The sequence below is a fragment of the Oncorhynchus mykiss genome, chromosome 2 (assembly GCF_013265735.2).
Source record: "Oncorhynchus mykiss isolate Arlee chromosome 2, USDA_OmykA_1.1, whole genome shotgun sequence".
Lineage (NCBI taxonomy): Eukaryota > Metazoa > Chordata > Actinopteri > Salmoniformes > Salmonidae > Oncorhynchus > Oncorhynchus mykiss.
In genome coordinates this window covers 83,812,975-83,829,401 of record NC_048566.1, presented here as the reverse complement: position 1 = coordinate 83,829,401, position 16,427 = coordinate 83,812,975, and the positions used below count along the sequence as shown (strand labels likewise).

The 16,427-nt window shown below is 41.9% G+C and overlaps 1 protein-coding gene and 1 pseudogene across 5 annotated transcripts in view; both read right to left on the bottom strand.

Moving 5' to 3' along the window:
• LOC110497968 (SLIT-ROBO Rho GTPase-activating protein 1) overlaps positions 1 to 5,819 on the bottom strand; it is a 156,243-nt gene extending 150,424 nt beyond the window's left edge. For 3 of the 5 annotated variants that reach the window (XM_036957189.1, XM_036957190.1, XM_036957193.1), the window contains exon 1: positions 5,232 to 5,819. In XM_036957189.1, the coding sequence (XP_036813084.1) occupies positions 5,232 to 5,295 (64 nt within the window). In that variant the 5' untranslated portion in view covers positions 5,296 to 5,819. The remainder of the gene's footprint in view (positions 1 to 5,231) is intronic. The other 2 variants (XM_036957191.1, XM_036957192.1) reach the window with 1 other exon arrangement.
• A 4,893-nt stretch (positions 5,820 to 10,712) lies between these two features.
• On the bottom strand, positions 10,713 to 15,202 carry LOC110497962 (annotated as a pseudogene).
• Between the last annotated feature and the right edge of the window lie 1,225 nt (positions 15,203 to 16,427).

Here is a 16,427-nt window from a genome sequence, read left to right as displayed (position 1 = left end):
CTTCAAGGAAACACTGTTTTACAGCCTCACAAAACAGATTATCTGCAAAAATCATTAGGTCATAACCAACTTCTTTCATAGTGTCAACAGAGCACAAGCCTTGGGCACTATAGTAGGGCACAAAAGACTACAATAAATCTGCTACTCTCTAGCTGTTCAATTTTGCACCATTGTCTGCCACTTCAACCAGAATGCAATCACACAGACCACAGAGTTTGAATGTCTCATAACCTTCTACATGATGACACCTTTTAGTGTGTTCCTGAATGAAGATGCTGAGGAAGAACAGCTGCCTGCCCATAAACTGCTCTCTGGTATCACCCAGCAGCCTCCTGGGCACAGTTAGATTGATTATATTGTTCATAAAACCACTGCTATTACATGCTCCGAGGGGTCGCCATAAAATCAACTGATCAAAGGAAGGCTGATACATGATTTGTATTGTGATCTCACAAATATCATGAAAATCTCTGTTGAGGGCATTGGGTCTATTACATAATGTAGGAAACAGCTGGCAACTAAAAAGTACTTCCAGGTTGCCCATTTGGGGAAAAAAAAGGTCATGACCTTGGTTAGTATTTTTTTCCCCCATTGGGATGGACAGTAAAAAAAAAGGAATGAAAAACAGGATATCCTAGACGAGTCAAGACTTTAGGAAACTGGTAGGCAGAGCAGACAGAAAACAGACAGCTTCCCATGTTTTCAACATTCTGAGAAAGCATTCCATGAGCTGCCCTTCGTGGTGTCTTCTCTCAACGTCAGGGGTTCTCAAAGTGGAGTCCTCAGCAAGAAGTAAAAATATATATAATTTTTATTAACATTACTAGCAGATTAAACTAATTTTGGCCTTGGATCCGTGAAATAAGTTGAGAGGTAATACGATGTAATTTTATTACTCTACAATTGATGTTCTTAACCATGGGCAACATGGGCCTGGGAGGCTCACAGAGATATTGGTGTCAACAGTACTCCACCAATTATACATTTTTAATACATAAATGCACTGTAATTTTAGCTATAACCTGCAAAATCCTTTCTGCCTAAAGGAAAAATGCAAGATATTAGCTTTAAATCTACAACAAATATCTGCCACACTATCTATCTATATAAAGTTGAATTAGATTTGTCCAGCCATGCACTGCCGAAGTCATAGTAAAACTCCTTGTATGCTATTATTATCATCATCATCATCTCACTCGAGTTGTGTTCTGATTATGTTCTGGTCCCTGATGAATTTGCCATCACAAAAGGGGTCCCTGGCCCCAAAAAGTTTGAGAACCCCTGCTCTACAAGACTATTTGGATAATGTACTGTAAAGAGAAAGTCTCAATGTTGGTTTTGGTAAGGCAAAATGGTGGTGTCAGCACAACGAGTCACAATTACGGCTGGGAATCATGTCTAAATAAAGAGCAGGCAGCTTTAGTGTACATGGCTTTCTGGATCCCCATCTTACATTGGGAAATCGCCCAACAGACACTACTGTCTCACCAGCCATTCAGAGTACTGGCAGCATTAGGCCTATGTTCTGATTGCTCAAAGTAGTAGAAGTAAAATTGTAAAAACATTGAGCTATTAATCATGAACTTACACCATTTATTTTCTTCCAATATACTCGTATGCCAGATTCTGCTCAAGTCACCTAAACAAAACATGAATCTAGTACCACAAGTAAACAAAACATGAATCCAAGTAGACAAGTAGCGTAAACACAATATAAATGTATTTTGCCACAAAACAAATTATATTAAAACATAACTAGATCAACATGGACAATGATGTGTGCCCCCACCCATTGAAGCTTAATGACGACCAGTGATACTAGCAAGAGCAGTGTGCGGGTTTCTTTTTTCTCATCTGCCCCCACCCATTGCCTTGCATACATATGGACAACAGTCCCAGCCATTCTCATCTTCAATGCCGAGGGGTGAGCCTCTTATTTCAAAGGCAGTGGGGAAGACCACAGGGGCACCCTTTATGATGGTTTGGGACAGGACCCCGGTCAGCAACTTGTGGGGGGGAAGGGCCGACAGGCCCAACCAGGCCACGGAGAGCATGCCATCGCTAGACATCAAACCAACAAGAGGGGCCTCTGGGGCCAAGAGAGAACAGACAGGGGAAAGTTGTTGTTCTCTGTTCAGCTGGTCACAGGGACAGAATGACAGATGAAGTCTAATTTCACCCACACCCCTCAACTGGCTTAAATACTAATGAACTATCCATAATTTAATGATAATACATAATATATAGGCCTAAAGCGGTCTAAGGCACTGCATATCAGTGCTAGAGGCATCACTACAGACCCTGGTTTGATTACAGGCTGTATCATAACCGGCCGTGATTGGGAGTCCCATAGGGCGGCATACAATTGGTCCAGCGTCATCCGGGTTAGGGTTTGGCCGGGGTAGGCCATTGTTGTAAATAAGAATTTGTTCTTGACTGAATTGCCTAGTTAAATAAAGGTCAAATAAAAATCAAATAAAAAAAACATGATGTTCAGTTTAGAGTTGTAGATTCCTGTAATATCACCTATGAATAATTTCCTCTAACCTTGAATGCAAAATAACTTCAACTTTAATTCCATTTGGTGGGGAAGGATAAAAAAGCTTCTCCTGGATGATGCTTAAGAAATGAATGTCAGTTGAATGACAGATTAGGCTCTGATTGAAAACACTGCCAGCCAGCCAAGAGAGACTGCCAAAGCCAGACAGCAAAGAACTAGAGAGGATGAAATACGAGGATAAACTATTGACTTGAATAATAATCACTCTTAGCTTTTCTCCATACAGCTCTCAGAAGTTGTCAGTAGAAAGAGTAGGAAATGCTTTATATTTATTTTTAAGTAGAATCACTGGAGTTGGTGTCAGGCATAACTGCCAGATGGACAATGATGGTGGTTGCACTGCCAGTTGATAGGATAGTGGAGGTTGAGAGGGTCCTCTCAGACAACTATTTATCCAAATAAAGCATACCAGTCATAATTTTCCAAAAGAGAGGCTGCGAGGCTGGGAACTAGCACATCAAACATATTCCTCTCCTTTCCTCTGGGGTTGCTTGAGGTTCTGCTCCTTGAGTAATCAATGTCTGTACAAAACTTGCCTCCGGCTTCAGATATATGCTTTGGCAAATAGAGATACCCGTTAAAAGATGCTACAAAACTGGGGTGCCAAAAATATTTCAGAACCTTGGGTTTACAATGAATGGAGAATGTTGTGTTTTTAGTAAGTATTTTACAAATACAACTCATGACTTATGTATGCAACATCAAAGGTATGTGTGTAAAATTAGATAGTGACAGCTTTAGCAGAGTTTGGAAGTTCACAACAGCATTAATCTCAAGGGTCAAGATTATGTTGAATAAAAGAGCCAAGGAATTTGTACAAATCAAGAGGCTGGGAGTAGCGACTGATGGTAATCTTCCCTGAACATAAGATTTTTTTTTTTAAATCCAAGTATAGCCACTTTCACCTCTTCACACAGACTAGCCTATGGACAAAGGATAAGGGAGATATCACATGCTTCCCCTTATTTCCAAATGACACTGACAATCACATTATATACTTTTAGTTCATGCTGCCTACCACTATTCATGAAAAACAGAATGGCTATATAGGATGAATATACAACAAATCTAAGGTAAATAGTCTGGAACATACAGTTCTTACACAGAGTATACAAAAGTTAAAGATCTGCAATGCAAAGAGGACAGCAAGGTATGCAGATAAAATATAATGGAACTACTCATGGGGTAAATCAATCTTTCAAAAAAAGTAATATGGGGAAAACTATGACTATCTATTGAGGCCAAATAACTCAACTTCAAAACCAACAGAGTGAGATCAAGGCTGATCCACCATATAGTAACAGGTTGTCTCTGTGTGCTATATTCAGACCTCTGTTCCCCAAGAGGAATGCTCCAGTTGTATCAGCTGTGTTATTATTACCCCATTTGGCTCATTTTGCATGACAAACGGGAGGTTCCGCACCCCCAGTGTCCCTTATGACTCTGCATCACCCTTCTAATACAGATGAAAGGCCTTAGTCATCACAAGCGAAGGGGCTACACACATTCCTCGCAAATGAGAGCTTCTGCTCAAGTGTACACAATCTGGTAATTCCTCAAGCAGCATTGCTCCCTCTCTCGTCCCCCCCAGCCCTCTCTGGATTTAAGGTTTGCTATGGAGACCTGAATAGGTGGTATGTCAGAGCTCCCAACAGCTCTGGAGAACGCAGTTCCTTGGCCAGGGCCAAGTCCCCATGGTTACCACAGAGCAGCAGTAACTGCCCCTTTTCTGTGTACATTTGTCTGGAAAAAAAGCCTATTGTATGTTTGCAGGGGGCTTGGAGAGTGAAAAAGTTGGGAAATTAATGTTAATGGCCCCAAGCCAAGTATCAAAAGAAGCACCTGTATAAATCATGTATAAGCACCAGGTTTTATTGTTTGCGTTTGTTATTTTGAGACCCAGGCTATTTTGAGGTGACAAGAACACTCCAAAGCAGAGCCATTTAAATCAGAACGTTCTGGAAAAGGATTAGGACACGCCTAAAATAAGATGTGGCTATCTTTACAGACCGGGGCTGCAGACAATGCCTGATGAAGGTATATTTGAAACAAGTCATACAAAACACAAGGAAGGCAAATGAAGTGAACCCAAATTAAAGGATAGAGCATTTGACAACAGTGGGAATGAAAGGGAACAGAGTACAGCCTGACAAATCGAGAGCTTGATAGTATAAGGTTCTATCTGCAAAGATAATTCTGAAATAATTGGCTTTAAAGTACCGAACCTCATTGGTTTGAATGGTGTCAGCAATTGTTATATTTTATTATGAATTTAACATAATTTGAGGTATTTAGAGTACTATATAGTACTATTCTGTTCAATATTCTGTCAATAACTCAATGTTGACAAACGCAGATAGAACCTTAGTCCCAAACGCTTGAAATGTTAATCTTTCAAACAAAATATATCTTTCTATCTACTGGTAAATAGGTCTCTCAAACTGGTCTATAATATTGGACACAAACACAGAATATGTTAGAGTCTTCTTTAGTAGCCCAATCATATTGTTGATCTCTCATCAGTGATGAGAGTCAGAGTCTGGCAAAAGCTTTACGGAGCACAGGGTCAGCTAGGCTATATATCTCATACTCTTGAGTTTAGACACAGCTCACTAAATTAACCCCATAATGGGGCTAAAATCAAAGTAGGCGAAATGTAAAACTAATTTACCTTTAACTTGACTCTCGTAATCAGCAATGATTTCTTTATCCTTTTTGAACTTTGTATTAGACATGTTCGGGTCGATTCAGAGTAGTTAGGAAATTCAACTATTAAAAGGCTCGTCTTGCTGCACGCCTATAACACCCGAAGCATCACACAGATTGAGTAGTTTTCCCCTACCAAACAACAATTTGTAGCCACGAAAACTCGGCGCCAACTTTCAAATTAGATGTATTCCCTTGTAAAGTAGCTATTCAAGAAAAGGTTTAGTCCATTGTTCTCCTTATACACGAGTAGTCCTAGAAAAGGAGGCCAACACGAAATCCTGATATCAATCAATGAAATCACTGATAACTGCTGGCAATGTCAGGCAGAGTGGAGATGTCGCGTCGATGCAACTGCATAACCTTTAATAATCCGATAAATAGAAATGTTCAATGTGGTGAGAGGCGCGCGGTTTTATTGCACGCCGCACCAAGGTAGTACACGGCAACTGTACGTCACGTGTCTTATATATATCGTTCTTTTGGTGCTCTCTAGTTTCCCCGGTCCCACACTTCCCATTTGCTTCGTTTTCCCAGACAAAACAGACTGCAGCACAGCTGCCACAGACTCCGTGTGGAAATGGGAGGGATCGAAGAGGCATAGCGGAAACAAGAGATGGATTGACATGATTTGTATCTAACCAGTAGTGCCAATTATGTTTTCGGGCTAATTTCAGTGAAATTCCTGCTGGATTTTCCCCAGCCATGTACAGGGTATGATCCACATACGCCCCAAGGCAGTGTTGATATTATAAACACGGCTGTAAAATTGTATCAAAGTTGCACCAGTGACATTGGAATGATTATACAAAGTAACTGCTACCAGTGTTACAATGTTTCCATTGGTTAAATAACCTTGGGGGTTTCTACACTTAAAAATGACTGTAAGAAAGAATCAATATATTCAACACAATATTTTAGTTTTAATTCTTTATATTAGAAGTTATCCATCTATCCCCACTGTGCTGTGTGGCATTTTCATTATGTCTATGGTACCACACTAGAACCTATGGATCTGTGTAACAAAAAAATATGTATCTTATGTAAAAGTGGCATCAGTTTATGTACAGTTGTTTTCTTTACCAGGATCAATGTCCCTGATGAGGGCCCTATGAGAAAATGGAGCACATTTGGTGGTAAGCATGCTTTATGAGAAGAAACCTCTTAATATGTATTTAATATAACCAAGTGTTAATTCTGCTCACTATACCTGTACATTCAACAAAACAATATGTACTGAAATGACTGCGGTTCTATAACTCCATCTGCAGGAGATCATGTTATGGTGCAGATTCATTCTTTCCAGTCTCCTGTACACATATCCTATTAAATCATTTTAAAAGTTTGTTTTAATGGCAAGACAAACATTGCACAACATTTCACAGAAAAGGAACAGTGTTCATTATTCAAGCTACATTTCATTAGCAGCATGAACACATCTTATGATATGGTTTACAGCAATTGCATTGGAGATACACTTACCGCTGTCACAATAACAATCCCTACATAACAGTTTAAAGATGGATCTATGACTAAACATAAAGGAAAATTAGATATCCAGCTGACAAATATCGAGATGGGTAAAAAATTCTAAAAGGCCCATCACAATACTGCTTTGAATTGTGTGCATTCAGTATATGTAAGTTCAACCACAATTAAAGTGCTTTGAAAGGCTGGTCATAACACACATCAACACCATCATCCCGGACACCCTAGAACCGCACTAATTCGCATACCATCCCAATAGATCCACAGATGACGCAATCTCAATTGCACTTCACACTGACCCCTCCCACCTGGAAAAGACAGGAAATAACTTTGTGAGAATGCTGTTCATAGACTACAGCTCAGCGTTCAACACCATAGTCCCCTCCAAGCTCATCACCAAGCTCGGGTCCTGGGACTGAACACCTCCCTCTGCAACTGGATCCTGGACTTCCTGACGGCCCGGGCCCCAGGTGGTGAGGATAGGCAACACACCTCCGCCACACTTACCCTCAATATGGTGGCCTCTCAGGGGTGTGTGCTTAGTACCCTCTTGTACTCGCTGTTCACCCACGACTGCCTGGCCGTGCACGACTCCAACACCATCACGTTTGCTGATGGTAGGCCTGATCACCATAGGAGATGAGACAGCCTACAGAGAGGTCAGTGATTTGGCAGTGTTGTGCCAGGACAACAGCCTCTTCCTCAACATCAGTAAGACCAAGGTGCTGATAGTGGACTACAGGAAAAAGAAGGGAGAGCACATCCCCATTCACATTGACAAAGGCTGTAGTGAAGCGGGTCGAGAGCTTGAAGGTCCTTGGCGCCCACATTACTAAGGAATTACATGGTTCACACACAACCGCACAGTCATTTAGAGGAAACTGTCGCTCCTTTTCCCCCTCAGGAGGCTGAAAAGATTTGGCATGGGCCCTCGCATCCTCAAAAGGTTCTACAGCTTCACCATCAAGAGCCTCTTGAATGGCTGCATCACCGCTTGGCATGGCAAATGCACTGACTGCAAAGTGCTACATCCAGGACTTCTCTATCAGGCGATGTCAGGGGAAGGCCCCAAAAAATTGCCTAAGACTTCAGCCACCCAAGCCTTAGTGTGAACAGTCTACTACCGTCCGGCAAACGGTACCAGTATGGGCTCACGGAACAATAGGCTCCGAGACAGCAGTTTTATGGCTTGGGGTAGAAGCCAAATAGTCTGGATAACCATTTCATAAACTATCTGCATTGACCCTACGAGAACAGGACACAAGGAGTATGCAATTGAGATCTTCCCATACACTATATACAGTACCTTTGGAAAGTATTCAGACCCCTTTGGACTTTCTCAGAATTTTGTTGTTACAGCCTTATTCTAAAATAAAAAATAAATAAATTCCTCCCTCAATCTACACATATCCCATAATGACAAAGAAAAAAAACAGGTTCAGAAATTGAAGCAAATGTATAAAAAATAAACATTGAAATATCACATTTTCATAAGTATTCAGACCCTTTACTCAGTACTTTGTTGTAGCACCTTTGGCAGAGATTACAGCATCAAGTCTTCTTGGGTATGACGCTACAAGCTTGGCACACCTGTATTTGTGGAGTTTCTCCAATTCTTCTCTGCAGATGCTCTCAAGGTCTGTCAGGTTGTATGAGTGTTGCTGCACAGATATTTTAATGTCTCTCCAGAGATGTATGATCGGGTACCATCCTTATGGTGATGCATGGTGGTTGGCAGGGACTGGGAGACAAGTCAAGATCGAGGCAAAGAAGAACAGAGCAAAGTTCAGAGAGATCCTTGACGAAAACCTGCTCCATAGCGCTCAGGACCTCAGACTGGGGCCAAGGTTCACCTTCCAACAGGACAACGACCCTAAGCACACAGCCAAGACAACACAGGAGTGGCTTCGGGACATGTCTCCGAATGTCCTTGAGTGGCCCAGCCAAAGCCCATACTTAGGGCTTTGCCAACCACCATGCATCACCATAAGGATGGTACCAGGTTTCCTCCAGATGTGATGCTTGACATTCAGGCCAAAGAGTTCAATCTTGGATTCATCAGACCAGGGAATCTTGTTTCACGTGGTCTGAGAGTCTTTAGGTGCCTCTTGGCAAACTCCAAGCGGGCTGTCATGTGCCTTTTACTGAGAAGTGGCTTCCATCTGGACACTACCATAAAGGCCTGATTGGTGGAGTGATGCAGAAATAGTTGTCCTTCTGGAAGGTTCTCCCATCTCCACAGAGGAACAATAGAGCTCTGCCATAGGGTGACCATAGGGTTCTTGATCACCTCCCTGGCCCTTTTCCCTTGATTGCTCAGTTAGTCTGGACAGCCAACTCTAGGAAGAGCCTAGGTGGTTACAAATGATGTAGCTCATGGCTTGGTTTTTGCTCTTTTTTATTTTCAATGTTTGCGCTTTGTCATTATGGTGTATTGTCTATAGATTGCTGAGAAATGTATTTGATTTAATCCATTTTAGAATAAGGCTGTAACGTAACAAAATGTGGAAAAAGTCAAGGGGTCCACTGTTGGGGAATAATCAGAATTAGTTGGTAACATAGGTAAGATGTTTTATATTCATTATATGTTTGTGAGTTACTTCTCATCAGAATGTTTATTTTGGTATAATACTGTGGCCGGGTTGCAGTCTGTTCTCTGTCAGGACTAAGTTATTTGGGCTGCAGAGAGGGGACAGGTCAAGCGTGTATCTCTTGGCTCCACAATGTCTGTGTGCCAGTCAATGTGTCTCTGTGATCTTGTCAAGGAGGGGTGGATTTGATATATGCCTGTTGATATGAGGATTTGTTTTATGGTTCTGAGTTTGAGAAAATAACATAGTTTAGGAGACAAAGCTGAACGATAATTTATGGCCAAGGCTGTCTGGCTATGTGTCTTTGCTATAAAGGATCTCAGTTGTGTAAGGACTCTCAGATAATTCATTGATAGACACTGAATTGATCTGAGAGTCACAGGGTTGTGATGGAGCTCATATAATTAAAGATAGACTTTGTGATAACTCTGACTTGTGTGTGGTTTGCTCTCATGATTTGGTAAATACAGGAAATTTCCACGACACTACACACACCGGCAAAACGCAGCCAAAACAAGCTCGCAAGTGATTTTTTTTTGTAAAAGTTTAGTTTAGTAAGAAAAAGACTGGAAAATCACCAGAAATTCAGCAAAAAAAAATGAGAAATCTGTTCCCAAGTAATCCCACAAATAAAAGAAGAGACAAGTGATCGTGTCTCAACGTAATCAAGGTATGAAATTATTATTTTCAAATACAATCTATTTTTGGGCTTATGTGTTGTCAAATTTCCTTGTAAAAACTGCTACGTTTTTTTATTTGACTCTTATCATCTATCCTGATGTGTACATTAAGGCAGAGTAAAGTGACTAGACATCTACCTCAAATACCTCGTACCGCTGCACATTGATCTGGTATTGGTACAATCTGCATATACCTTAATTCTTGTGTATTTTATTTCTCATGCTACTCAATACTTTTTTTAAAGTGCATCATTGGGAAGGGTTAGGAAGCAAGCATTTCACGGTAAAGTCTACACCTGTTGTATTTGATACATGTAACAAATACAATTGTATTTGTTGTCTAGTGGTAGCTTTACAAATTACCCACATAAACCCCAAGACATTTGGCTTCTCTCCCTGAAGACACTTAAAATGAAATCCACATTGTTCCTTGTAAGGATGATCCATTTTCCTCGGAGCTGTAAGTTTCTCTCTCAGTTGTTTTTGAAGAACGCCTCCTTAAATCAAATGACATGTTATTGGTCACATACACATGGTTAGCAGATGCTAATGCGAGTATAGCGAAATGCTTGTGCCTCTAGTTCCGACAGTGCAGTAATATCTAACAATTCCCCAACAACTACCTAATACACACAAATCTAAAGGGATGGAATAAGAATATGTATATAAATATATGGATGAGCGATGGCCAAGCGGCATAGGCAAGATGCAATAGATGGTATAAGATACAGTATATACATATGAGATGAGTAATGTAAGATATGTAAACATTATTAAAGTGCCATTGTTTAAAGTGACTAGTGAGTCTCTGTAGGCAGCAGCCACTATGAGATAATGATTGCTGTTTAGCAGTCTGATGGCCTTGAGACAGAAGCTGTTTTTCAGTCTCATGCTCCCAGCTTTGATACACCTGAAATGACCTCACCTTCTGGATGGTAGCTGGGTGAACAGGCAGTGGCTCGGGTGGTTGTTGTCCTTGATGATCTTTTTGGCCTTCCCCTGACATCGGGTGCTGTAGGTGTCCTGGACGGCAGGTAGTTTGCCCCTGGTGATGCGTTGTGCAGACCGCATCACCCTCCGGAGAGCATTGCGGTTGACCTCTAAGACCTCGGTGAACCTGTCCTTCATCTGCAGGTGGAAACTGCTATACCACTCCAGCAGTCTCCTCCTCCTCTCAGTCCTCTCCTCCTGGCTCATCCCCTTCTCCTTCTCCAGGAGGCCTGGCAGCTCCTTACAGTCCTTGAGAAAGATGAAGAGGGCTCCTGCAGCTTTGAGGAGACGCAGTGGGGAGCTGTGTGCAGCAGAGCACCCACCTGGAGTCACAATGTCCTCCACCACGGGCACCGAACCATAGGCACAGCCTCGTAGATGCGGTAGCACTCCATGTAGATTTCCACGGAGCAGAGGGTGAGCTCGCTTTGGGCCAGGGCTGTCTGGTACCGTCTCAGACTCTTTGCTGTCTCCTGAGGAAGCCACCTGATGCAGGAGAGGAGGAGGAATGACTGTAAGGGATAGTGAGCAGAGGGTTAATTTAATGTATTACATATTTAAACGAGAAGTCAATAGAGTACTAACGATCAATGGAAAGTGTTTTTTCTGTAATAGGGGATTAATAAGCAATTGGTCAGAGATGTGGGAGAAATGTGTCTATACAGTGAGCCTGAAATAGGATACTTGTTATTTGGCCATTGGCCCAGTTTTATTGCAAGGAATTGTAATTGGTCAACCACAGGCTAGGGCTAGGTTATAAACTACATCCTGTCACTTTGTTCACTGGAGAGAACCACTGAGGACAGGGGAGCATGACAATCTACCATATACCTCTCAGCATAACATCTATGATTTATCCTCTTTGAATAAACCTATTTTCATACACCTGATTTGCTTTGTAGTCTGTGTAATTAAAGAACAACATCAACTGCTAACACAAAGATCATAAGAGTTTAACTTTATTTGAGAATGTCAGAGTTGGTATTTTATTGGTAAACAAGGCCTAACAACAAGAGTATTTCCAGTGAAGTGAGCCAGGATGCAAAAATTGGACTGAAAACCATTACCGTGAACTGAAACAGACGGTGCGCGACAGCAATAGCGACATACTTCTCTCAGGCAGTAATGATGCACTATTTGTCCAGTCCTGTTTTTTTTCTAGATCCCCATTAGTGTTTCCCTCGAGGAGTTCTTGTAAACGGTACCCAAAAAGTTACAGAGGAAGGGCCTGGTGGAGTTCACCATCTGGGAGTTTGCCGTGACTACAGGAAACTGCCTGTATCCTTGCAGACAGAGTTCAGTGTGTCAAATCGGAGGGCATGCTGTCCGATCCTCTGGCAGTCTCTATGGGGGTGCCACAGGGTTCAATTCTCGGGCCGACTCTTTTCTCTGTATATATCAATGATGTTGCTCTTGCTGCGGGCGATTCCCTGATCCACCTCTACGCAGACAACACCATTCTATATACTTTCGGCCCGTCATTGGACACTGTGCTATCTAACCTCCAAACGAGCTTCAATGCCATACAACACTCCTTCCGCGGCCTCCAACTGCTCTTAAACGCTAGTAAAACCAAATGCATGCTTTTCAACCGATCGCTGCCTGCACCCGCATGCCCAACTAGCATCACCACCCTGGATGGTTCCGACCTTGAATATGTGGACATCTATAAGTACCTAGGTGTCTGGCTAGACTGCAAACTCTCCTTCCAGACTCTTATCAAACATCTCCAATCGAAAATCAAATCAAGAGTCGGCTTTCTATTCCGCAACAAAGCCTCCTTCACTCACGCCGCCAAGCTTACCCTAGTAAAACTGACTATCCTACCGATCCTCGACTTCGTCGATGTCATCTACACAATGGCTTCCAACACTCTACTCAGCAAACTGGATGCAGTCTATCACAGTGCCATCCGTTTTGTCACTAAAGCACCGTATACCACCCACCACTGCGACTTGTATGCTCTAGTCGGCTGGCCCTCGCTACATATTCGTCGCCAGACCCACTGGCTCCAGGTCATCTACAAGTCCTTGCAAGGTAAAGCTCCGCCTTATCTCAGTTCACTGGTCACGATGGCAACACCCATCCGTAGCACTCGCTCCAGCAGGTGTATCTCACTGATCATCCCTAAAGCCAACACCTCATTTGGCCGCCTTTCGTTCCAGTACTCTGCTGCCTGTGACTGGAACGAACTGCAAAAATCGCTGAAGTTGGAGACTTTTATCTCCCTCACCAACTTCAAACATCAGCTATCTGAGCAGCTAACCGATCGCTGCAGCTGTACATAGTCTATTGGTAAATAGCCCACCCATTTTCACCTACCTCATTCCCATACTGTTTTTATTTATTTACTTTTCTGCTCTTTTGCACACCAATATCTCTACATGACCTGTACATGACCACCTGATCATTTATCACTCCAGTGTTAATCTGCAAAATTGTAATTATTCGCCTACCTCCTCATGCCTTTTGCACACATTGTATATAGACTCCCCCTTTTTTTTCTCTACTGTGTTATTGACTTGTTAATTGTTTACTCCATGTGTAACTCTGTGTTGTCTGTTCACACTGCTATGCTTTATCTTGGCCAGGTCGCAGTTGCAAATTAGAACTTGTTCTCAACTAGCCTACCTGGTTAAATAAAGGTGAAATAAAAAAATTAATAAATAAAGTATCTGAAAAGAGAGAGACATAGAAATCCACAGTCAAATAACGCTTTTTTTTCTGGTACAATGGATAGGTATGGTGTACTGAAATGGAAACATGAGCTAAATAAAAGGTGTATGGTGAGGGTAAAAGACAAACAAGAAGAGAGGAACTCTAAGATCATGAGAAAATAAATCTGGGTCCATATTCAAAGTGCTAATCAGTTCCCCCGTCCATATAATTATAGATCAGATCAGCACTCATACTCTAAAACCTTGTTACATGGCCCCAGATCCCATAAAAGAAGACATACGTGGCTACTCCAACGGGCCACTGGAAGACATCCTTGTCATTGACCCAGGGGCTTCCATAGACCAGGAAGAGCAGGTCCACGAAGACCCCATGCCTCCTCAGGTAGATGTTGATCCAGTCCTTTGTGCAGCGCTTGCTGCCTAGCAGTACCACAGCTAAACAGTTTACAGCATCAACCCACATGAGGGTCTGGATGTGCTGCAACCACCGGGTAGCGCAGGGGATCTTCTGTTGCTCCTGGCCATTCAGCACCAGAACCACACTGTCTGTGTCCAAAGGAACGTGGCCCTGGATCACCGCTGGGCCTGTGTAGAAACTATAGACAAAAAAAAGAAAAAGGGAGAGAAAGAGATAAGATAGAGAAAGGGTGGGGGGGCAGAATAACTGACATCAGCAAGATCATATGTATCTTTTATTATGACATAAGTCTAATTTGTGATGCCTTACGTGAAATCTATCTCCCCCTCTCTCCACTATGCTTGTTACAGTATGTTGGTGGGGTTGACGGGCCCTTTTAAAATATGTTCCCAAAGGTAAAGTCTTGAAAGAAGAGAGGAGTTACTTCGGTGTGACAATGTCCATAATAATTTGTGTTTTACACCATCATGTAGCTTAACTGTTACTGTAAGAGGAGATATCAAGCAATACTGGACAACTTGTCACAGAGCATCACTAAAAAGGCATGGCTTACCTATGGCAGCTTTCCCCCTGATTTGAACTTTGTATCTCTTGGGCCTGTTCTTGTCAATGAGCTCCTGGTATATTGTCTGAAAGCCTCCCTCCAATTGAGAAGAGCAGAGATATCATCAGCCTGCTCAGCCTCCCAAGGGTTCCACTCCTCATCCCCATTGTATGGAGCCACAACACCATCACCTGTAATCACCAAAACAACAGAACAATAACAATATTAGAGCTAGCTAGCTTTTGGCCTTCAGTAGCCAATTCACATGACCTGTCCAAAACCATCTCCAGGTATTCACGTGTTGTTTTTATAATTTGATATACAGTACCAGTCAAAAGTTTGGACACACCTACCCATTCAATGTTTTTTTAATTTATTTTTTACTATTTTCTACATTGTAGAATAATGGTGAAGACATCAAAGCTATGAAATAACACTAATTGAATCATGTATTAAGCAAAAAAAAGTGTTAAATTAAAATATATTTTACATTTGAGGTTCTTCAAAGTAGCCACTCCTTGCCTTGACAGCTTTGCACACTCTTGGCATTCTCTCAAACAGCTTCATGAGGTCACATGTAATGGATTTAATTTAACAGGTGTGCCTTGTTAAAAGTTAATTTGTGGAACTTCTTTCCTTCTTAAATGTGTTTGAGCCAAACCAGTTGTGTTGTGACAAGGTAGGGGTGGTATACAGAAGATAGCCCTTTTTGGTTACATACCAAGTCCATATTATGGCAAGAATAAGCTCAAATAAGCAAAGAGAAATGACAGTCAATCGCAGATTTTGCTGCGAGGAGGCAGAGTCATTAAATAATTTATTTTGGGACTGTCCATATGTCGCTCGTTTTTGGTCACAGGTCCAGGAATGGCTTAAGAATTGCAACAGTGAAGAGGTGACTCTGGGATACTGGCCTTCTAGGCAGAGTTGCAAAGAAAAAGTCATATCTCAGACTGGCCAATAAAAATAAAAAATGGGCAAAAGAACACAGACACTGTACAGAGGAACTCTGCCTAGAAGGCCAGCATCCCGGAGTCGCTTCTTAACTGTTGATGTTGAGGCTGGTGTTTTGCGGGTACTATTTAATGAAGCTGCCAGTCGAGGACTTGTGAGGCGTCTGTCTAATTTGAGAAACACTAATGTACTTGTCTTTTTGCTCAGTTGTGCACCGGCGCCTCGCACTCCTCTTTCTATTCTGGTTAGAGCCAGTTTGCGCTGTTCTGTAAAGGGAGTAGTATACAGCGTTGTACGAGATCTTGTGTTTCTTGGCAATTTCTCACATGGAATAGCCTTCACATATCAGAACAAGAATAGACTGCAGAGTTTCAGAAGGAAGGTCTTTGTTTCTGGCCATTTTGAGCCTGTAATCGACCCACAAGTGCTGATGCTCCACATACTCAACTAGTCTAAAGAAGGCCAGTTTTATTGCTTCTTTAATCACGACAACAGTTTTCAGCTTTCGGCATAATTGCAAAAGGGTTTTCTAATGATCAATTAGCCTTTTTAAATTATAAACTTGGATGAGCTAACACACCGTGCCATTGGAACACAGGAGTGATGGTTGCTGATAATGGACCTCTGTAAGCCTATGTAGATATTCCATTTAAAAAATCTACCCGTTTCCAGCTACACTAGTCATTTACAACATTAACAATGTCAACACTGTATTTCTGATCCATTTTATATTATTTTAATGGACAAAAAAAACAAAGACCGCAAACATATATCCGCAATTTAAAGCTGATCCACCCCCTAAAAAAAAAGCATAAATC